Source organism: Neofelis nebulosa, chromosome 18 (genome assembly GCF_028018385.1).
Source record: "Neofelis nebulosa isolate mNeoNeb1 chromosome 18, mNeoNeb1.pri, whole genome shotgun sequence".
NCBI lineage: Eukaryota > Metazoa > Chordata > Mammalia > Carnivora > Felidae > Neofelis > Neofelis nebulosa.
Window position 1 is genome coordinate 30,168,239 of NC_080799.1, and position 24,244 is coordinate 30,192,482.

Sequence of the window (24,244 nt, forward strand, 5' to 3'; positions counted from 1 at the left end):
GAGCATTATGAGATGAAACAGACACAAGCAGCTGAGAAACCACTGTTTGGCCTCAGGAGCAGAAAGGCAGGGAGGCAGTATCAGCTAAGACCTGGTGTCATGGCGGACTTGGCAATAAGGGCCATCCTATGTTGCCAAATCCAGGGTGGGGAGAAAATGGACTAAAGCAGGACAGCAGTTAAGGCATCAGGCCAGACAGACCTGTATTTGGGCCCTGGTTCTGCCAGGTCATTTAATTGCTCATCAAGCAAATGTGCCAGCCTCAAAGTGTGGGGAATAAGTAAAACTAAATTCGATGGAAAAAAAAGGAAGTGCTTGGCAGACTGTCAGGCACAGAAAGTGAGCTTGAGGGGCAGGGGAGGTGCCTGAGTGGCTCAGTCAGTTGAGCGTCTGACTTCAGCTTATGCCATGGTCTTGCAGTTCTTGAGTTCGAGTCCCACATTGGGCTTGTTGCTGTCTGCACGGAGCCAGCTTCAGATCCTCTGTTCCCCTCTCTCTCCTTCTCCCCCACTTGTGCTCTGTCAAAAATAAGTAAACTTTAAAAAAAAATAAGAAGAAAGAAAATGAGCTTGGTCATGGTAAACTCCTTTTTAGGTGTTAGGTGCTCCCAAAGTGACCCCTTCCTGGGTCCATCCGTAGCGTGCTTAGATCATCCACCAAACTTCAACCTATTTCATGTCTTAAAAGTAAAAAACCTTGTGGACAGCTTGGAGGCCTTCTTCATGCCCTTCCTAACTCCTTTCCCCCAGTGTCTCACCACCTTGAATGTTTTCATGTGAAGTGTCTATGCCCACACTTCCTGGGCTACGATGAAGGGTCTGAAGAAATGATTCATTCAAAGATGTGGAAAACCTCAACAACTGCTTGCTCTTTTTGTCATCTGGGTTGCCAAAACTCTGAGAGTCTGTCACATCGATGTCAGAAATGGATGAGACCATACTGAAGCTTGAGTTCACTGGTGTCTTTTCTGGAACAACCCGAGATGGAACATTCTCTGCCTCGACGATGATTTCATTCAGTTGGTCATCAGAAAGCATCTCTTGCCTCCTCCAAGGCTTGTTCTCCCCTGGAGTGGCCTTCCAAAGACCTCATAGAGCAGTCACACTGACATCGTCAGGAGCCACCAGGAAATATGATGACGATCACAGAGGGATGCCCCATTCACACTTTTTAAAAGACAAGGATGAGATTGCCAAAGCCAGTCCTACACAAATCATAACATAACTGCCTACATCTGTACAGAGGGGTCTCCTCATGCAGAGGTGTGTTTTCCTGTAGGACTTCTGTCTTGGTAGCTAGGTAAGAAATTGGAAACAGAATCCTTCATTAAAGACAATAGGGTTCTAGAAACAGAAGGCAGAGATTCTTCTAAGCGACTCATAATCAAAGGGCAAGATTTTCCTTTTTTAATTTGGTGCCCCTGGCCTAAAACTTGTATTTTATATGTATATAATTTTACCTGCCTGTATAAATCCAGACAGTTTTACAGTAATACAATTAATGGGGCACCTGGGTGGCTCAGTCATTTGAGTGTCTGACTCTTGATTTCTGATCAGGTTGTGGAATCGAGCCCTGTGTGGGGCTCTGTGCTGAGCATGGAGCCTGCTTGGGATTCTCTCTTTCTCTCTCTCTGCCCATCTCCCCTGCTCATGCATGCACTCTCTCTCAAAAAAGAATTTATAACAATTATTATCTCCTGACTGCCTTGGGTCATGCCCTGCCATTTGTCTGCCTCCTCATATCCACCCTCCATTTTTCCCATACCCCCAGAAGCCACCTTTCCTGTGTAGGCACTGTGCTCAGTTAAAATTCTCCTGGCTTCCTTTGTGGTTAAAGATGGACTTGTAACCCCATTCTGGCCAGTGAGACATAGAGCTCCAGGAATGCTTTTCAAAAGGTGACAGTCTGCCTAGTTTCACCTTTTACCTTTCACCATTTTTCCTTCTTCCTCACCAGAGGCCACCATTTTGAAAACAAGAGGACAAATGCTCACCTGAGAAGGATGGTGGAGAAAGAAGGTATAGAAAGAGCTCAGTCCTTGAGAGCATCCTGACAGAGCTGCCACACAAACTGTGAACCCCTTCCCTCCACACTTCTTGTTACATGAAAAAAAAAATTGCTAAGCCATCCTATGTCAGAACAAGGCACTTGAACACAATTTCTACCTAATAGACCTGATTTGGAAATCACCTCAGCCAAGTTGTTTATTTAATAGTTGGGGAAACTGAGGTGCACAGAAATGAGTTGACCCCCCACCCTGACTGCCGTCTTCATCACACTTTCATTAAATGACAGAATTGGACCGGAACTCTATTCCTCCTCCCCACCAATGATAATTAACAGTAAGAATACCTGCCATTACTGCAGACCCAGTACTTAAAATAGAGTATATAATTTAATTTTCATAATCACCCTATGCAGTATATACAACGATAAACCCCTTTTATAGCTAAGAAAACTGAAGCCCAAAGATGTAATTTGCCTAAGGTTACAAAACAAGCAAGTAGTGGAACCAAAGGTCAAACCCAGGTCCATCTAGACCCAAAGCAGGGCGTCTTAATCACTTCGCCCTGGCCCCTTCCTGTAACAAGATGCTGATGTATCATTTATTCGTTTATAAATAAATGAACATTTGTGAGTACCTACCACATGCTGGGTGCTTCCTGGGTGCAAAGCATAACCCATCAAAGTAATGTTTTATCAGGAGGCTGTCCACCAACTAATTGTATGTGGTTTGAGAATCCAAACCAATACAAAGCAAAATGATGAAGAAAACCAGATTCATCTTTGGGTCCTCTATTTCTTTAATTCTCTTTGCCTTCTGGGACTCTTCTTTTACCAGAGGCCCCAACCTCAGGCTGGCTAGAAAGAGCAGGCCAGTGAAGTTAGAAGCTATTCCTTTTCCCCAGTAGTTAAAGTCATTTTCTGCTCTAGTGGGAACCAAATGGAGAGTGTGATTGTCTATACCTCCATGGTTTTCCTCCCAAGTAGCCATACTTAATCCTCGAAGATATACCCCTCCTTGAGAAGGCTCCTAAAGAATGACGCTAAATGCTGCCATATAGGATAGGGTGCCAGAAGGTGAGACATGGTTTTAGGTCATGAGGTCCCTGAATTCACATTATTGTACAGAGGATCCCATCGGTCTGTTTACTCCTTGTTGTTCATAGATTTGCCTCGTAGCATTCCCTGGCCTCTCTCCTCTTTTGTTTCCTTTTAGTTTCTCAGTCTCTGCCTCTGATCAGGCCTTCATCACTGCACACAGTGATCCTTACAGAGCTTCCTAACTGATTTCATAGCATTCTGTCTTTCCCCAGTCCTACTGCTCCTACACTCTAGCATCATATATAATTATATGATTATTCAGAAAAATTTTGATCAATGCAGACTCAGAGGCCCTTGTTCCTGTAACTCATTCACCAATTAACTCGACAAATAGCTCTGAGCATTTACTATACGCCAAGCTCTATACTAGGTCCTGGAAGGTAATTCTACCTTCAATTCTTTGTTTCTTCCCTGTCCTTCCCACCACACAAGCCGGTACATACACTTTGGGCCCATGTGAGTTGGGTTTCTGTCACATGAAACCAGACGAGTCCTGATGAAGGTACCTTGATATCCAGGAGAGAAAAAAGTCTGCATATCTAAAAGGAAACCCTGTTATAGTAAATTAAGCAAATACTGCATCAGTTGCCATACCAGCGGCCAAAAGGAAATGGCAATGTCTGTATTGCCTTGAACACACTCTTCTCTAAGGTTGATTTTTTTGGTTACTATTCACTTAAGCCTTACCTTGGGGTGACTTGTGCCAGTCACATCCAGACAATGGTGGGTTTCCATAAACTGGGCGGGGGTTACTTTCACCCACAGAAGCAGGGTTCACTGGAATGAAGGGGCAGGAGACATCACCAATTAATCCCACCACACTAGATATTACTGAGTAGGATGGTCAGTAAGACCTCAACCTTGACCTCGAGATCCTGACAGACTAATGATTGAGTGCATGGGTGGAAAATAGGACATAAATATGGAAGCGATGCTGTTAAGTACAAACAGCTTCGATCAGTGGTTCTCATTTAAGTACAAGCCATGGTTAAAAATACTTGTTACAATGGAATATTATTCAGCCATAAAAATGAATGAAATCTTGCTATTTGCAACAACATAGATGGATCTAGAGGGTATAAAGCTAAGTGAAATAAGTCAGGCAGAGAAAGACAAATACTGTATGGTTCTACTCATATGCAGAATGAATTTAAGAAACAAACAAACAAGTAAAGGAAAATAAGAGAGGGAGAGAGACAAACGAAAAAAGAGACTCTTAACTTTACAGAACAAACTGATGGTTACCAGGAGCGGGGGGGGGGGGGGGGGGGGGGGACAGGGGGCAGGTGAAACAGGTGATGGGGATTAAGAGTACAACTATCACAATGAGCATTGAGTCATGTATAGAATTGCTGAATCACTGTATTATACACCTGAAACTAATAATAACACTATATGTTAACTATAGTGGAATTAAAATTTTAAACTTGATAAAACTTTTAAAAATTATTACGCTAAGATCCAAGACATACCTACACATATATGACCGAAAAATAAGTTTCACTAAACAATACTTTGTTGGACTACATAAAAGGCTCTCCAGTACATTCTCATTCCAGTCCATTCTTTTTCATTTCATTTTTCAGGATTAACTTCACAACTTGTTAATGGGTTACAACTCAAGAGTTTGAAAAGTACTTGTCTAGGGGGTTGGGACAAATGGACAGAGCAGAGGGTGTTTAGGGCACTGAAATTATTCTATATGATACTGTAATGGTGACGTGTCATTATACATTTGTCCAAACTCATAATTTACAGTGCCAAGAGTGAACTCTGATATAAACTGTGGACTCGAGGAGATAATGATGTGTCGTAGGTTCATCAGTTTTAAGACATGTACCACTCTGGTGGCAGATGTTGATAATGGGTGAAGTCTATGCACGTCAGGGAAAGCAGTTGTATGGGAAATATCTGTACCTTACCCTCAATCTTACTGTGAACCTAAAACTGCTCTAAGAAAAATTAAGACACAAAAATGAAACAAACAAACTTGTCCAGATAATCACAGAAGTTCTTTCTATTTCTAGCATTTTAAGAAGAGGCATGAACAGATTTGAAATATGACATGATTTTCTTTTTATTTTTTTTTTAATTTTTATTTACTTATTTTGAGAGAGAGACTGAGCAGGAGGAGGGGCAGAGAGAGAGGAAGAGAGAAAGAATCCAAGCAGGCTCTGTGCTGTCAGCACAGAGCCCAATGCGGGGCTCGAACCCACAAATCATGAGACCATGACCTGAGACAAAATCAAGAGTTAGATGCTTAACCGACTGAGCCACCCAGGCATCCCTATGGCATGATTTTCTTAGGGACCAAGTCTACTCTCAGCATCTACACGACAGTGTCATATTTCAGGATATTTTTGTTCAACCCACAGTAAACATTACAAGATAAACTCAACAGAGAAAATGGAACACATTTTGATGTGAACAATGCACAAAATTACATTTCAGGAAGTTCTGAACTTCCTCCTGGGGATCAATGCCCAGCTTTGTTTCCAGTTGATGCCCTCAGGCATGTTACCTAACCTCTCTGAGCTTTAATATCATGGTCTTTAAAACAGGAATAATGGGGGCGCCTGGGTGGCTCAGTCGGTTGAGCGTCCGACTTCAGCTCAGGTCACGATCTCACAGACCGTGAGTTCGAGCCCCGCGTCGGGCTCTGGGCTGATGGCTCAGAGCCTGGAGCCTGCTTCCAGTTCTGTGTCTCCCTCTCTCTCTGCCCCTCCCCTGTTCATGCTCTGTCTCTCTCTGTCTCAAAAATAAATAAACGTTAAAAAAAAAATTTAAAAAAAAAAAAAAAAAAAAAAAAACAGGAATAATGATGGGCCCTTCACATAGCATTGTTGAGGGAATTGAATCAGTTAACACATGTAATGTGCTTAAAGTAATCCTGAGACATACCAAACTATATGTGTGTGTGTATGCATGTATATATATAGTAACTGTTGTAGTAGATCAACTGTTGTTCAGCAAATATTACACCACCACCACCCCTGGACAACACCATTGAAGTTGGGCTTGGTCATGTGAATTTTATCTATGGAACAGGGTAGAAATGAAGGTGTGCCAGTTCCAACTGAAAACCTTGGAGATGTTGTGTTGTCTTTGCTCACCACTTTGAGCACTTCCAGCTTGTGCCATGGGACAACAGTGCCCCCAGGTGGCTCCCTGGTCCAAGAAGGGCACTACGTTGTAGATACAGAATCCATGACGTGGAGTCAAGCACAGCCTAGTTCAATCAAACTCGAAGCAAACCCGCAGATGTGTGAGCAAGAAATATATGTTTCTTTATTGTACAACACTGTTTTTTTTCAGGTGTTTGTTATGCAGCATTACTGTGGCAATAGCTAACTGATACATCCCTTACCATTACTGGTACTATTAATTCAGTTTGCACTGCTTAAGCACCTACTGTGACCAGGCAACGTGACACTAGGAAAATCACCTAGAGCCTTGAAGAATACATAGATGAAGATCCTGAGTCTATCAGGATGGCACAGTACAGGGCAGGTGATTGCCAAGGGTTACAATCTTGGTCCTACAAAGGAGTTCAGAAAAAGAAGTCACACTTGACTACTTTAAAAAAATTTTTTTAAACATGAGTGGTCAGGAATCTTTTCACATTTGCCTTGATACTAACCAGTAGTAATATAGGATAAGAGTCAGGTTTTGGATTAGAGAGACTGGCTCTTTCGATTTAGCAGCTGGGTGATCTTGCATTGAGCCTCTGAACCTCAGTTTTCCCTCTTCGCTCAGTTTTCCCATCTATAAACAGGGAGATCAGTAGTGGCTATGTGAAATTTGGTTGTTCAGATTTAAACAAGACAATGAAAGTAAAGTGCTTCGCAGAGTCTTCAGGACATAGAAAACATTCAAAATCTGCTTGTTGTTATTAACTCCACTTGCTTTGGGGTAGGGCTGTGTTTCTCAATCTTTTCCATTATTGGCCCCCTAAGACTCCCTAAGGAGTCTATTTGGACATCTCTTCCCCCATTGCCCTGCCCCATGAAATTTTAATACTACAGATATACTGTGTATCTGCTTATATATGTGTATCGGTGCTTTATACATAAAAAAAGGAAGAATGGGGTGCCTGGGTGGCTTGGTCGGTTAAGCGTCCGACTTCAGCTCAGATCATGATCTCACGGTCCGTGAGTTCGAGCCCCGCGTCGGGCTCTGTGCTGACCGCTCAGAGCCTGGAGCCTGTTTCAGATTCTGTGTCTCCCTCTCTCTCTGCCCCTCCCCTGTTCATGCTCTGTCTCTCTCTGTCTCAAAACTAAATAAGTGTTAAAAATAAAAATTTAAAAAAAAAAAAAAAAAGGAAGACTATTCTGGCCTTTCAAGAATAAATTTTACCCCCCTGGGATTTATATCGTCTTCCTCCACCCCATTGAGAACGCATGGCATTCTGCATGGCATAAAGGTTTGGAATAGCCCAAATGAATGTTTTCTATGCAAACGTGTAACAGTCCAAGTTTCTCACCGATGCATGACAATGCATCCCATCCCCTCCTCTCTGCCAGCTTCAAACTCTTCCCCATCCACCCTCTCAGGTGTAAGCAATTCTCCATCTGCGCCAACCAGCACTTGGGCCCCTCATTCTGTTCTTGGCTGAACACTCCTTCCCTTTTCAGGCCCCCATAGGCTCTAGATTTCTATAACATTGACTCTCGTGTAATGACCTTGCTTCCTTCACAAGACAGCAAGTCCCTATTCCTCCTGGAAGATAAGAAATTTAGAGTTTCCTTTGCTTCCCAGAGCTATACCTTTACACATAGCAGATTCTGAGGGTTTGCATAGTCTGCTTGCTAATTGTGTGTGTGTGTGTGTGTAGTCTTGACAGGATGGTGTCACCCACCCACTTATGCTTTAAGTAACTTGAGGACAGAGCTGCCTCTTCATCCCTTTGCCCCCCAGTAGGTTCTGAATGCCCAAGTGATGACTGTCTGAATAGTTTAGGATGTGCTAAACTAAAGCTGGCCAGTGACAGCCACATAAACTAAATCTAGCCCACAAGTGATTTTGTTTGCCCAGTTCATTGCTTTAATTTTTTTTTTTAATTTTTTGGAGCATGTAAAAATTGGGAGGTTTCACATAAAAATGCAGATTTCTTGGTGTGCTTGGGTAGCTCAGCTGGTTAAGCATCTGACTCTTGGTGTTCATGTCATGATCTCATCATTCGTAAGATCAAGCCCCATGTTGGGCTCTGTGCTGACAGCATGGAGACTGCTTAGGATTCTTTCTCCATCTCTCTCTCTGCCCCTCCCCTGCTTGCACTATCTCTATCTCTCTCAAAATAAGTAAATAAACATTTTTTTAAAAAACAGATTTCTTCCCTCTTTAGAAATATCTGAGGATTGGGGTGCCTGGGCAGCTCAGTCAGTTGAGTATGTGACTTCGGCTCAGGTCATGATCTCATGGTTCGGTAGTTTGAGGCCCGCATTGGGCTCTGTGCTGACAGCTCACAGCCTGGAGCCTGCTTCAGATGGTGCCTCCTTCTCTCTCAGCCACTCCTCCAGTTGTGCTGTCTCTGTCTCTGTCTCTCAAAAACAAACATTAAAATTTTTTTTTTTTTTAATTTTTTTTTCCAACGCTTTTTATTTATTTTTGGGACAGAGAGAGACAGAGCATGACCGGGGGAGGGGCAGAGAGAGAGGGAGACACAGAATCGGAAACAGGCTCCAGGCTCCGAGCCATCAGCCCAGAGCCTGACGCGGGGCTCGAACTCACGGACCGCGAGATCGTGACCTGGCTGAAGTCGGACGCTTAACCGACTGCGCCACCCAGGCGCCCCAAACATTAAAATTTTTTTAAAAAGAAAAATCAATAATTATAAAAAAAAAAAAGAAAGAAACATCTGAGGATTTCGCCGTACTGAGCCTGCATTCCTGCATAACCCCAATGGGCCAAATCTGAACATCAGTCACCTCATGTAGGCACAGGGTGTACACACCCCCATTTTTCATAACCCCTAACCAGCCTGCTTTGACAAGTGATTATACTGCTGGTCTTCTCTAGACCCTTAGTATTCAACCTTTGTATGGTGGGTGTTTGAAGGCAGGGGAGGGAGAAACCAATTCTTCTCTTCCTGGAACTCTTTAATGACTGCTCCCTTAAGTCCACCGATTTTATTTTCTTCTCAGGACATGATCTTCATCTCAACAAATGCTTACCACAGCCACTGCCAGGAGCCCCGGGCACAGAGTCATATGGATTTGCCGTCTCCATGGATTTCATTGCAATGCTTTCAGGGTAATCATCATTCTTTCTCCCAAAGATGCCCGAGGGGCTATCACCCCTACGACGAAATGAGGGCTGGATTGAAGATGTTCTACTGAATACCCTGAAATCCCAAAATGATGGATCAATATTCATCTAGTAGCATAGTAAGGATAGTCCTCCATTCATCATCCATCCACCCATTCATTCATTCCACAAATGCTTACTGAACGCCAACCATGTGTTAGGCATGGTCTAGGGGGTGAGAACACAAAGATAAAAACATGGGTTGCCTACCCTCAAGGAACTCTCAGTCCAATCTGGTAGAGCTTCTTAGATACAGCTAAGCAATTATAATACAAGTAGTAACTGGTGAGTACCAGAAGACAGGCCCAAGGAGTTTAGAGGAAAGAGAAAAGAACTCTGGCTGGCAGTTCGGAGGGATATCTACAAGGAAAGAAACATCCCAGGTAGGACTAGAAGGATAAATTCATACATAAAGAGTTAGAAGGAGGGAATTCCAAGGATGAAGAACAGCATAGATAAAAGTGGGAGACGATAAACAAAAGTGTTGAATATATACAGGGAACACTACAAAAATTCATTAATCTGGAGCAATGTTCTCAATGTTATGCACATGCCACTTCCCAGGCCCCAGCCCAGACAATGACATCAGAAGGTCTGAAGGTTGGACCCAGGCATCTGTATTATTTTTAAAGTTCCCCAGGTAATAGGGTGATTCTAAGGTTCAGTTCAGGTCAAGAACCACTGTACTAGAGGTAGGGAGGGGTTAGGGGAGGTGGGGAGATGGGAGGAAGTCAGTCAGGCAGGTCTTTGGCTGGCACATTAGACCAGTGCATCCTCCTTCTTAAAAGTTTGCATAAGCAAAGCAATGTGGCCTTTCTCCCAAAGCTTATGGAGAACATGGAAGAGCAGAAACAAAGGAGTCAAAGTATCAGAGGTATATTTTGGAATGATGAATCAGGCAGTGGCGGGGATAAGACCAAGGAGGCCATTTTGGGTTTTGTTTTTTAAATGTTTTATTTATTTGTGAGTGAGACAGCATGAGTGGGGGAGGGGCAGAGAGAGGGGGACAGAGATCGGAAGCCCGCTCTGCACTAACACCAGTGAGCTGGATGTGGGGCGCAAACTCACTTCACCAGCCGAGAGATCATGACCCAAGCTGAAGTCGGAAGCTCAACCGACTGAGCCTCCCAGATGCTACCAAGAAGCCCCTTTTGATCTGGTTCTATTAATCATCCTATTTACATCTTGAAGACATTGTGACCCAGCTGAACACCCAAATCTTATATCCTTATTCTTCAAGATAAATACAAGCATTAGTTTTTGTTGTATTTATAAACATTACTAGAACTAGTACATGCCAAATTAGACTCCTAAGGGTTAAATTTTCACAGGGTAAAAATTTTTAGAGTAAAAATAACCTGATTATACAACCACATCTTGTTGGCAACAGGAACTTAACCCAGAAAAAAAGTCAGATTTGGTAGAACTAAGTCATCCAAACTAACACTGTCAATGTCCAGAGCTGTACCTAATAAAATTTGTCAATGACCAAAAATTGCTAGAAGATTAAAACGATTTTTGACAAAATTTAAATCTACAGAACCTGAGCCAGGAAAAATGGGACTTAGTGTTTTAGAACGAGCTTAAAGAAATACCAACAGGGGCGCCTGGGTGGCGCAGTCGGTTAAGCGTCCGACTTCAGCCAGGTCACGATCTCGCGGTCCGTGAGTTCGAGCCCCACGTCAGGCTCTGGGCTGATGACTCGGAGCCTGGAGCCTGTTTCCGATTCTGTGTCTCCCTCTCTCTCTGCCCCTCCCCCGTTCATGCTCTGTCTCTCTCTGTCCCAAAAATAAATAAAAAACGTTGAAAAAAATTAAAAAAAAAAAAAAAGAAATACCAACAATGGGGAGAAACTGTGATTGATAAAATCTGATGAAAACAACACCAATGCAGAAGATCAATATGCCAAATCTGATGAAAACAACACCAATGCAGAAGATCAATATGCCAAATCTGCCATAAACATAAAAAATGATCAAACAATAATTTTAGAGTAAAATAAAAATGAAAGTAGAAAAAAATTAGGAGTGGCCGAACCAACTTGAATTAAAAAAAAAAAAACAAAAAAAACACAATTGAGGAAGTAAATTGACTTTGTGGAGTTAGATCTTCAAAAGATTTTCTTGGTTAAAATGCATTCCTATGCATATAATTCTGGTTAAAATGTTTGGGTTTGTAACTATCAAGTTTTAACCCTAACTTTATTGGCAAAGTAGCAGAGTCAAAACAGTGAGAATCTAAATATCCTGTAGGGATTAGATGGGAAGAGGGAGAAGACTGGAGAGGGTGTTATCCAAGCAAAAGGTGATGAAAGATTATGTTCAGGTGAGGGGTTGAAACCTCAGGCTGAAAGTCCATGCGCTGGTGAAAGTCCATGGCCTTGGTGAAAGTTCATGGCCCTATCTACAGATAGGTATGAAAATTTCACCACAACTTCAGGTCACAGAAACCATCTTAATTGTCCCTAACCCAAACAATAGCAACCAGGTTCCATTAGCCTGATGGTCTAGCATGCAGCTCCAACCCCAATGGAGGGAGATGCTTGTACTTACTCTCTAGTCGTTTCTGAAGTCTCAGAAGAGCCATAATCATGACCATCCTCAGCAGCTGGGTAATCAGGCTTCCCCCAAAAGTTTGGAGAGTTCTGATAATTCTCAGTCCTGGGATAGTCTGGTTCCCCAAAAAAGTTTGGAGAATTAGGTTGATTCTCAGCACCTGGATAATCAGGCTCTCCTAGAGTGTCTATGTATGGATTGATTCTGGAACCAGCAAATTCTGGATTCCTTCTAGAGCCTGGATGGTTGGACATGGCTCTGGAGCCAGGGTAGTCAGAGTTTCCCTGAACTCCAGGGTAGTCTGGTTCTCCCAAAGAGTCCAGATAATCAGGATTTGTTCTGGAGCCTGCATAGTTTCTACTGCTTCTGGAACCTGCAAAATCAGAATTTTGTTGGGATTTAGAGTAGTCTGGCTCTCTGAATGAGACTGGATGGTATGGTTCACTCAAAGATCCAATGTAATCTGGCTCTGCCAGAAATTTGGGATAGTCTGAACTTCTTCTGGAGCCTGCAGAGTATGGATTGTTCCTGGTGCCAGGGTAGCCTGGATTACTCTGAGATCCAGGATAATCTGGCTCTGCCAGAGACCCAGGATACTCTGAACTTCGTCTGGAACCAGTAGAGAATGGAGTGTTTCTGGTGCCAGGCTGATCTGGATTACTCCAAGATCTAGGATAATCTGGGTCTGCTAGAGACCTGGGATAGTCTGACGTTGTTCTGGAGTCTTCAGAGTATGGGTTGTTCCTGATGCCAGGGTAGTCTGAGTTGTTCAGAACACCTGGAGAATCTGGAGAATCCTGAGTTTTCAAATCCCCCCATGTCCAGTTCTGAGATCCTGAATATTCAGGGTAATCTGGATCTTCCTCATAGCCATAGTTCCTGTAGTAGGCAGACATGCTGGTAAAGCTTCTTTACCGTGGAATGTTAAAATGTTCCTGCATTTGTAGTTACTCAGGGATCTTTTTTTTTTTTTAACCTGAAAAACAAGCAAAAAAAAGGTCAGATTTTTTTTCTTCTTCCCTGTAGAGATTGCTGGTTATCTTCCATTATTATCTATTCTCCTTTCTTTCATGGTTGGGTACACAGCTGCCCAGAATCAGAACTATGTATCCCAGCCTCCTGTGCCCCAAGATGTGACCATGACAGTGGTCAGTGGGATGTGAACAGAAGCAATATATATAAGTCCCAGGGTTGTGCTGTTTAAGGCAAGGGGCACTCCTCCCTTTGTCAGTCTTCTTACCTCCCATAGGCTGGAAGGCGGAAATGATGGTGTGCCATCTTGGGCCATGTACACGAAGATGGCACCCACCCCACGCATAGCAGCACGAAAGATGGAAGAAGCCTGGGTTGCTGATGACATCACAGATTAGTGCCAGCTTATCAGCGAGGGCTTTTATATTAAAGAAATAAGCCTTTGTCTCCTGTAAACCACGGTTTTGGGGGGGGTCTCTGACACATGTGGCCAAACTTCCATCCTAACCACTATATTCCCTTGGTTGTGGGGGGAGCAGAATAAACCAAAAGACTGGAAGAAACAAGGACCTTGTGAACATTTCGATTGCACTTGTGGTTGTAGGGTTTAAAGCATAAATTAGTATTAGTGCACAAGAGAAGAACACTTAATGGTAACTAGAGGACTTGGGTAGGAAGACAATTGCTACCATCCCTTCCAGTCTGAAACTGTGTTTTTGTGAGTTCTCTGAGCTCTAATCTATAGACAGGGTATACTTTCAAATCAGAAATAATGGGATTTTAATTTCTGAGTGTGCTGGATATCTGTTGTTTTTACTTGCCTATTACTCCTTTTCCCTTCTTTTGGCACCAATGCCCTGGTTTTCATCTGGGCACCTGCCCCTCCCCATTCCTGACTCCAAGGACAGTTACACGACCTAGGCTTAGCCAATCAGGAATGGGTATATAACCCAGGATTTGGTTCAGGAATGGGTATATAAACCAGATCCGTCCTCCAGGAGCTTGACTGGACTAACTGGGAAAGATGACCTCTTATTTCACTAAGTTGCCAAGGTGATGGAATGTAAGCCTAGAACCAATGGTGTCATGTCTATAGGAACAGAGAAGAAAATAAGTACAGGAGAAAATTTAAAGGAAAAATCAGTAGGATTTGTGGACTAACCAGATACGGGAATGGTGAAGGGTAAGGAAATGAAAAGACAAAAACAGCTCCATGGTTTCAAGCCACCGTGATTAGATAAGTAGTGATGTCTTTGAAAGAAGGAAGTAAGACCATTTTTAAAGTTCAGCCAATGTTTACAAGTTTATCTCTATACAAACGAAAAAGGTTAGACTCTGTTGAGTAATCAGAGCTGAAGAATTAATCTTCTGCCATTACCTGTAGTCTTAGAATATGCACTCACCAACTCAATTCCATATCCCTCAGCATAGTGGAAGTCAATTATTCATTATTTTGTCCCTGCCTAGCACCCATTTCTCTCTTTTATGATAACATTTTCCCTTGAGTAATACCTCTTCCCCCTCTTAGTCCATGTGGGCCAGGTGTGGACTTATGACCCAGTCAGAATTCTCTTCTTTCTGGCCACAGACATTGGGTCAGGGAACATAATCCCAACAAAGTCAATGAGATTCAATTCTGGTAGTTTTGTCAGAAATGCTGGGAAGAGAGAGGCTCTCTCTTTTGGCTGGATATGGAGTTAGGAAGCTATAAGACTGAGGCTGCCAGGGGTCATCAGTGGAGGAGGCCTGTCTGAGAGTGATGTCGACAGGGAAGAGTGAAGAGCCAAGAGATAAACAAAAGAAAGATCAAATGTGGACGACAGTGTTTCAGCACCTGAATCCAGCCATGCCTGATTCATACTGGGTACTTGAATAATTACATTCCCTTTATTTTTTTTTTTAGTTTATTTATTTATTTTGAGAGAGAGCATGTGCACGTGCATGTGCACAAGCAGGGGAGGGGCAGAGAGGGAGAGAGAAAATCCCAAGCAGGCTCCGTGCTATCAGAGCAGAGCCCAAGGCTGGGTTCAATCTCACAAACTGTGAGATCATGATGTGAGCTGAAATCAAGGGTGAGAGGCTTAACCGACTGAGCCACCCCGGTGCCCCTCATTACATTCCCTTTAGACTTAAGTTAGTCTACGTTGGGTTTCTCTAATTTGCAAATGAAAGAGAAAAGTTTTGACTAATATGTCTAGTTTTGCAAACAGAAACATCTACACTTGTGAGGGCAATGAAAACTAAACGCTATATGATAATGCAAATTATTTCTCATAACATGGAAAATGAACCCATTCATTTGCTTATATGTAAGAGCACGAGGAAATATATTTATGATCTAGGATTTCCACAGCCTACCAAAACCCCAGCTCTTACATCTAACAAGCTAACTGATGCCTTCTAAATTAAAGAAAATGAAAACTGATACAATGCCACCTGAAGAGAAATGAGTGTGTCCGCCAAAAGTCAGAGTGTTCACAGCTGCTTCTTGTCCATAAATGCCAGAAATCAAAACAACCAAACGTCATTCAACAGCAAGAGAAGTCAATAAACTGTAGCATATTCATACAATGAAATACGACACAGAAGTAACAGGACTGAACTTCTCTACTACAAAGACATAGTTGTAGCTCACAAACATAAGGATGACTAGAAGGCTCAAACACAAAAAAAGGACTGCGTGACACTTATCCAAAGCCCAGGAACAGGCAAACTAGTAAATGATGACAGAAGTCAGAACACTGATTACCCTGGGGAAGGGAGGAGATGGGAAATGACATGAGGGGGTCTCTGGGTGCTGGAATGTTCCATATGTTGATCTGGGTGATGGTTTCATGTGTGTGATGGTGTGATGTGTGTGTGTGTGTGTGTGTGTGTGTGTGTGAAAATTCATCAAAGACACTTAAGAATTGTGCACATCTCGCGGCCCTGGGTGGCTCAGTCAGTTAAGTGTCTGACTCTGGATTTCAGCTCAGGTCACAATGTCACGGTTTGCGAGTTTGAGCCCCATGTCCGGCTCCAGGCCGATAGTGTGAAACCTGCTTGGGATTCTCTCTCTCTTTCTCTCTCTGCCCCTCCCGCACTCCCTCTCAAAATAAGTAAATAAATAAATAAACCTTAAAAAAAGGAACTGTGCACATCTCTGTAAATGTATTTGTCCTTAATTTTAAAAAGGAAAATGAAAAAGACCTAAACCAGAAGCCATAACACAAAACCCTCTGTTTTCCCACAGGGTTATAAAGCAGTTGGGGGAAAGGAAAAAAATTAAAAAAGAATAATCTGGCTCACAAACATTTCCAATTTTCTTGTATGTATATGCCACAGAAAATCTGAATTAATGAAAATGAAAGCTAGGTAAGGACAGGACACACTATCTGGATTGAATCATCTATCTACGTACTGCTGTAAAATGAAAGTGGTCAGGAACCCAGCCCTTGACATCAGATATAACTGTATTTAGTTGCCATCTGCTGGCTGTGCAGAATTGGGCAAGCCATTCAACCTCTCTGAGTCTGTATCCTCAGCCACCCAATCCTGACAAGAATATCTCATAAGGCTATTATAAAGAATGAACGAGATAAGTCACATAAAGCCGTTGGCACCAAGGAAGCATGCACTGAAAAGAAGCTATTATCTACCATTATTTGTGTTTATGTGTAATATAAACCTTAGCAACTTCCAACAGAGAGGGGAGTTGGTGGACAATTAAAGTCACACACTCAACCAAGACCTGACTAAAAAAATAGACCATGTTTTATAACAAAGTACAGGGAGGAGAACTCTGCATAATTCCTGGGCTGATGTAGTGACTCTAATGAACTAGATTTTGCTGTGAGCTTCTTATTAGCCCAGACTGAAAGGGGATCATGACAGGCTAGCTAATATTTACTACTTGTGAAAAAGAGGAAGTATACCAGTTTTTCAAAAGGGCCACACTTCTCTCCCAGGATGAATTTCTGAAAAGAATGTGTCATAAGAATGTTTCCAAAGGGATCAGATAACCACATAATAAAGCCAGGGTTCACGGTCACCAGCAAAGAGCTCAGAAGCTCTAGCGAATACACGCTGAGTTGCGGGGGGGTGGAGGGAGGTTACCATGAGGCGATCAGTGGCCCCTTGCAGAAATTCAGCAGCACACAGCTATTTTTAGGCAATGGGTTGTGAACAAAAGTGTGCCACTTCCAAGCCAAGGCATGTAATAACCAAAACACAGCTTTCTAGCTCCATTTTTCCTGCAATGGCACTATCATTTCACATGGGGACCCCATCCATCAGCCTGGGTTCCTGCATGACTACGCAGGGCACCACCCACGTCCACCAACCCACAATAGCTCTTATGGCAGCTTTTTTTTTTAATTTATTTGTTTATGAGAGAGAGAGACAGAGACAGAGACAGAGAGACAGATCATGAGCAGGGGAGGGGCTGAGAGAGAGGGAGACACAGAATCCGAAGCAGGCTCCTGGCTCTGAGCTGTCAGCACAGAGCCTGCCGCGGGGCTCAAACCCACAAACTGCAAGATCATGACCTGAGCTGAAGTCAGATGTTTAACCAACTGAGCCACCCAAGCGCCCCCCCCATCACAACGGTTCTTCATGAGCAAGAAATAAATTTTATGAGTTAAACAACATACTATATGTTCATATAAGATAGGTAGGTAGGTAGGTAGGTAGGTAGGTAGATGACAGGTAGGTAGATACATAGATTTTATATGTGATCAGCCACCAATTAGTTCCAAGTTTGTTGGTACAGTTCTATGTTCCACTAATATCACCTGACAAGAGCTTACTTACTCCACATGTTTTTCACAGCCCGGGCACAAATGGTGCTCTAACCACTACCACCTGTACCCAGACAAATTCCTAAACAAAAGGCTAAGCCCACAGATAAGGACTGGAAAGGAGGTGGGGGGAAGAAATAACCACAAGGAAATAGTCTTGTATTGATTGTCAAATGAAGTGGGAGTTAATCTTCTGAGAACCTTACTTATGGTTTCCTGTTACCTCTTAGAGAAACAACGATCCTGTCCTTTCAAAATAATAATTTTGCTTTGTGCCTTGGGACAGCACTAAGATACTTTTCCCCCCTCCAAATTGTATTGCTCTCCTAACTTTCCAATAAAGGCTATTGAACTATCTGTTCTGAGTCCTCCTTTTGACATCCCATTGACATCCATTTCATCCTTGACATCATCCCATGGGGTTTCCCACTTTACTGTTCCAACGGTTTTCAATCACATCCCCGAGCAAAGCAGATGCCTTCTAAATCTGTTAGGCACTGGACTCCCTGTTTGATCTTGCAAGGCTCCTGGTTTGAATGGGAGACCCTAACAATCCTGCATTTGTCATTCAGCTAGTCCACAAATGTTGGGGGATTAATTACGTCCTACAGTCTTGATGAGGTCTCATTCAGGCTGTTTATCTGCATCTCGGCTGCCTCTTGGCCTTTCTACACTTAAGACACTATAAGCCAAGGCAAGCCACCCATAAGCTTGGTTCTGCAGCCACCACGTGGCCCTCAAATCATAGGGACACAGAGCCATTAGTATTGTCAGGTCAAATTTGGAGTGTGATGACAAAAAACTGGAAACAATCCAGAAACCATGAAGAGAGGATGGGCCAAGTCAGTAATAGCGCATCTGCACAATGGAATATCATGGAGCTATAGAAAAGAATGTTGAGATCTACACGAAGCAGCAGAAGATAGCTTAGTATGTATGGCTCCCCTCTCTAATCTCCTTTTTCTGTGTCCTGCCCCAGGCTAGAATTGTAGCCATGCAGAAGTGAATCACTGTGCAAAGGTTAATTTTGCTGATTGAGGTCAGTTATTACCTGAAAGAAAAGGAAAGAGAAGCCAGGGCCTTGTAAAACAGCAGATGTGACCACCACCAAATGCAGAACATCACCCCATAAGAGGCAAAGCCAGACCAAGAATTCTAATTTCAGCTGTACATTTTACCTTTTATTTATTTATTTATTTATTTATTTATTTATTTATTAACTTGGCTTCACACCCAGTGCCAGGCCCAATGCCCCTAACGCAGAGGGTAAACTCTGACCATGAGATCAAGACTTGAGCTGAGGTCAAGAGTCAGATGCTTAACCAACGGAGTCAGCAAGGTGTTCCACAGCTGTATGTTTTATCTTTTTTTAAAAAATATTTTTAAGTTTATTTTTTGAGAGAGGGAGAGCAAGCAGGCAGGGAAGGGGCAGAGAGAGAGGAAGAGAGAGAATCCCAAACTGCCTCTGCACTGTCAGCACAGAACCCGATGTGGGGCTGAAACTCATGAGCTGTGGAATCATACGCTGAGCCAAAACTGAGTTGGGCGCTCAAATGAACAACCCATCCAGGTGCCCCACATTTTATCTTTTTAAAGAGATGAACTTTGTCATGACAACAAGTGACAGGGTAAACCTTTTAACCTAAATGAAATCAATATTGCCTATGTTAGCTACATTCCAATAAATGATGTAAGATACATGTATATTAAGAGCCACAGTCAAAATTACCAAAGTAATCCTTTAGAAGTTCTTTCATTTTTTTTTATTTTATATTTAAAAAAATTTCTTTAACGTTTATTCAGTTTTGAAAGACAGAGAGCATGAGTGGGGGTGGGGGCAGAGAGAGGGGAAACACAGAATCTGAAGCAGACTCCAGGCTCTGAGCTGTCAGCACAGAGCCCGATGCGGGGCTCGAACCCACAGACCGCAAGATCATGACCTGAGCTGAAGTCAGATGCTTAACCAACTGAGCCACCCACGTGCACCAATCCTGTGGAAATTCTTTTTTTTTTTTTTACGTTTCTTTTTTTTTTTTTTTTAAACGTTTATTATTGAGAGACAGAGACACACAGCGTGAGCAGGGGAGGGGTAGAGACAGGGGGAGACACAGAATCTGAAGTAGGCTCCAGGCTCTGAGCTGTCAGCACAGAGCCGGACGCGGGGATCGAACTCACAAACTGCAAGATCATGACCTGAGCCGAAGTCGGTCACTTAACCAACTGAGCCACCCAGGCGCCCCTTTTTTATTCTTTTTTTTTTTTTACGTTTCTTTTTTTTTTTTCTTTTTTTTCTTTGAAATTCTTAAATAGTTCTAAAGAGCCACCAACCATCTGGCTTGAGTGTTTTGAATTTCACTGGTGACAGTCCCCAAACAGTTGCACTAATTTCCAACAACTGTGGGTAGGTAGCCTTTTCACCTGCACACTGTCACACGAGATGGACCACTGGGAATATTCCCCAAATTGACCTTTCTTCCTTTTCCCTGTATTACACCCAGTCTGACCATATGCAGCTTGCAAAAAGTCAAGTGCAAGATGTGAAGATAGAAAAACAAGAACGGTAGGATTAGCCTCAGTTAAACTAGGTTTTTTCAATCTTCGCTCTATTCCTACCAGAGGCTAGAAAATTCTTCATTGTTGGGCACCTGTCCTGTGCATCCTAAGGTGTTTAGCAGGATCCCTGACCTCTACCCACTAGATGCCAGTAGCACCTCCCCCAGCTGTGACAACCAGAAGTGTCTCAGGCATTGCCAAATCTCCTCTGGGGGCAAATCACTACTCCCACCAACCCACCCCTGCATTTGAGAATGGCTGGGTTAAACTGATATTAATGTGGGAATATCTAAAAAGGCTTTTCCAATTTTTTAAATCACTGATGTGAAGGAAAGATTATAGGGGGGAGAAAAGGATGCAAAACAAAGAGAGACTTTGTCATTCAAGAGAAAGAAGTGGGGGCAGCTGGGTGGCTCAGTCAGTTAAGTGTCTGACTTCAGCTTAGGTCATGATCTCACAGTTCATGGGTTCAAGCCCCATGTCAGGTGCTGATAGCTCAGAGCCTAGAGCCTGCATCAGATTCCATGTCTCCCTCTCTGTCTGCCCCTCTCCCACCTCACTCTGTCTCTCAAAAATAAATAAACATTAGCAAAACTTTTAATCATCATTCAATTCAGCATGGGAACTCTCCCTGTTCCTATTTAAAGATGAGGAAATTGAGGCTCAGAAGGACTTGGTAACTTCTCTGAGTTTTCACAGATAGTAAGTGGGGACGAGGATTTGAATACATGTTCCTTTACTACACTTGACCACTTCCTACATACACGGGCTTTGTCACTTTTTAATTTACTTATTTAATTGTTTACATATTCAGAGGGGCATCTGGACAGCTCAGTCAGTTAAGCACCTGACTCTTGATTTTGGCTCAGGTCATGATCTCACAGTTTGTGAAATTAAGCCCCACATTGGGCTCTGCACTAATGGCACAGAGCCTGCTTGGGATTCGCTCTCTCCTCTCTCTGCTTCTCTCCCACTCGTGTTCTCTCTGTCTCTCCCAAAATAAATAAATAAACTTAAAAAAATTACTTACATATTTGCAACAATCAAGGAAGATTGTTGAAGCAAAGGGAAATACAGGCACAGTTTCTCCCCCTATTAAAGATAGAAAATGAAAACAACTCGATTCCGATCCAGGTGAAAAGAAGCCTTCTTTGCAGAAAGGAAAATAGTAAACAAGTTCAATAAAAGGAGGCAAGAATTGGCATAAAGTCAGACATACAGACCAATGGAACAGAATGGAAAGCAGAGGAAATATATAAGGTCATATGCATATAAGGTCAAATGATTTTTGACCAGGGTACCAAAATCACTCAATGAGGAAAGGACACTCTTTTCAAAAAATGGTGTTATTTTAAGTAGGCTTCAAGCCCAGTGCAGAGCCCAATATGGGGCTTGAACTCATGACTCTAAGATCATGACCTGAGCTGAGATCCAGAGTTGGACGCTTAACCAACTGTGCCACCCAAATGCCCCATCAACAAGTGGTGTTTGAGAAACTGGATAGCCACATGCAAAAGAATAAAGTTGAACCCTTACCTTATACCATACAAAAATTAGCTCAGAATGTATCAATGACCCAAAAGTAGGACCTAAGACTATAAGACTCTTAGAAGAAAGCATAGGAGAAAAGCTTCATGTCATGGGACTTGGCAAGGATTTCTTGGATGTGATACCAAAAGCACAGGCAACAAAAATTAAAATAGATCAACTGGCCTACATCAAAACAAAAAACTTCTGTGCATCCAAAGACACAACCCAAAGAGTGAAAAGGCACCCACGGAATGGGAGAGAATATTTACAAATCATATCTCTGACAAAGGGTTAATGGCCAGAAGATATAAAAAACTACCACGATTTAACAACAAAGAACTAGGCTTTAAAAATAAGCAAAGGGCTTAAGCAGACATCTCTCCAAAAAATATATACAAAATAGCCCATGAGCACATGAAAAGATGTTCAACATCAGTAGTCACAGGAGAAATGAAAATCAAAACCACAGGGCGACATCACCTCTTTTCCATTAGGATGGCCACTATTAAAAAACAAACAAATAAACAAACAAAAGCCCAGAAAATAGCAAGTGGTGATGAGAATGTGAAGAAACTGCAACCCTTGTGCACTGCTGGTGGGAATGTAAAATGATGCAGCCATTATAGAAGACAGTATGGCAGGGGCACCTGGGGGGCTCAGTCAGTTAAGCGTCCGACTCTTGATTTCGGCTTGATTTCGACTCTTACTATCGGATTGAGGTCATGATCTCACAGTTCGTGAGTTTGAGCCCTGTATCAGGTTAAGCACTGACAGTGTGGAGCCTACTTGGGATTCCCTCCTTGTCTCCTCTGCCCCTCCCCCACTCTATCTCTCTATCTCTCTCTAAGTAAATAGATAAACTTAAAAAAAAGAATTTAAAGAAGACAGTATGGCAGTTCCTTACAAAATTAAAAACAGAATTACCATCTGATCCAGTAATTCTACTGCTGGGCATATATCCAAAAGAATTGAAAGCAGGGTCTCAAAAATAGGCAGATAGATAGATAGATACACCCATATTCACAGCAGCATTATTCACAAAAGTGAAAAGGTGGAACCAATCTGTATCCAGCAATGGATGAAGGGATAAACAAAATTTGATGTATCCATGCACTGGAATTGGAATATTATTCTGCTGTAAAAAGCAAGGAAATTCTGACACATGCTATAACATGGATGGACCTTGGGGCGCCTGGGTGGCTCGGTCGGTTAAGTGTCTCTTTGTTTTTAATGTTTATTTATTGTTGAGAGAGAGAGAGAGAGAGCACATGAGCAGGGGAGGGGCAGAGAGAGAGGGGGACAGAGGATCTAAAGCAGGCTGTGTGCTGACAGCAGAGAGCCCAATGTGAGGTTTGAACTCACAAACTGTGAGACCATGACCTAAGCCAAAGTCAGGTGTTTAATGGACTGAGTGCCCCAGGCACCCCAGCATTCAATTCTTGATTTCGGCTCAGGTCATAAAATCCAGCCCTGCATAGGGCTCCATGCTGAGTATGGACCCTTCTTGGGAGTCTCTCTCTCTCTCTCTCTGCCCTCCTGTCCCTCCCTCCCCACCTCTCTCCCTCAAAATAAGTTAAAAAAAAAACCCACAAAACATTAAAAAAACAAACATGGATGGGGCTGCCTGGGTGGCTCAGTTGGTTAAGCGTCGGGCTCTTGGTTTCGGCTCAGGTCATGATCTCATGGTTCATGGGTTCCAGCCCCGTGTTGGGCTCTGCTCTGACAGTGTGCAGCCTGCTTGGGATTCTCTCTCTCTCTCTCTCTCTCTCTCTCTCTCTCTCTCTCTCTGCCCTTCCCCTGCTTGTTCTCTCTCTCTCTCTCTCTCTCTCTCTCTCTCTCTCAAAATAAATAAATAAATTTTAAAAAATGGATGGGCCTTGAGCAATCATGCTAAGTAAACCAAGCCAGTCACAAAAAGACAAATATTGTATGTGACTCCAGTTATGAGAGTATCTAGAATAGTCAAACTCACAGAAACAGAAATAGGCAGCAGAATAGTGGTTGCCAGGGGCTGGGAGGAGAAGGAAATGGGGGAATTATAATTTGCTGTGTTATGGGTATGGAGTTTCAGTCTTGCAAGATGAAAAGTTCTGGATGGGGTGCACAGCAATGTGAATGCATTTAGCACTACTGACCTGGATACTTTAAAAATGGTTAAGATGAGGGGCGCCTGGGTGGCGCAGTCGGTTAAGCGTCCGACTTCAGCCAGGTCACGATCTCGCGGTCCGTGAGTTCGAGCCCCGCGTCAGGCTCTGGGCTGATGGCTCAGAGCCTGGAGCCTGTTTCCGATTCTGTGTCTCCCTCTCTCTCTGGCCCTCCCCCGTTCATGCTATGTCTCTCTCTGTCCCAAAAATAAAAATTAAAAACGTTGAAAAAAAATTAAAAAAAAAAAATGGTTAAGATGATATGGGGCGCCTGGGTGGCTCAGTCGGTTAAGTGTCTGAC

The 24,244-nt window shown here is 42.9% G+C and overlaps 1 protein-coding gene across 4 annotated transcripts in view; it reads right to left on the minus strand.

Annotated features, from left to right (window-relative positions):
- Window positions 1-24,244, minus strand: part of TMC5 (transmembrane channel like 5) — a 74,912-nt gene that overhangs the window by 39,034 nt on the left and 11,634 nt on the right. Inside the window, exons 2-4 of one of the 4 annotated variants that reach the window (XM_058712069.1) lie at window positions 11,964-12,942; window positions 9,279-9,448; window positions 3,793-3,882 (exon numbers count right to left, since the gene is read on the minus strand). In XM_058712069.1, the coding sequence (XP_058568052.1) occupies window positions 3,793-3,882; window positions 9,279-9,448; window positions 11,964-12,862 (1,159 nt within the window). In that variant the 5' untranslated portion in view covers window positions 12,863-12,942. Of the gene's footprint in view, window positions 1-757; window positions 1,287-3,792; window positions 3,883-9,278; window positions 9,449-11,963; window positions 12,943-24,244 lie in introns of those variants that run through there. The other 3 variants (XM_058712070.1, XM_058712072.1, XM_058712071.1) reach the window with 3 other exon arrangements.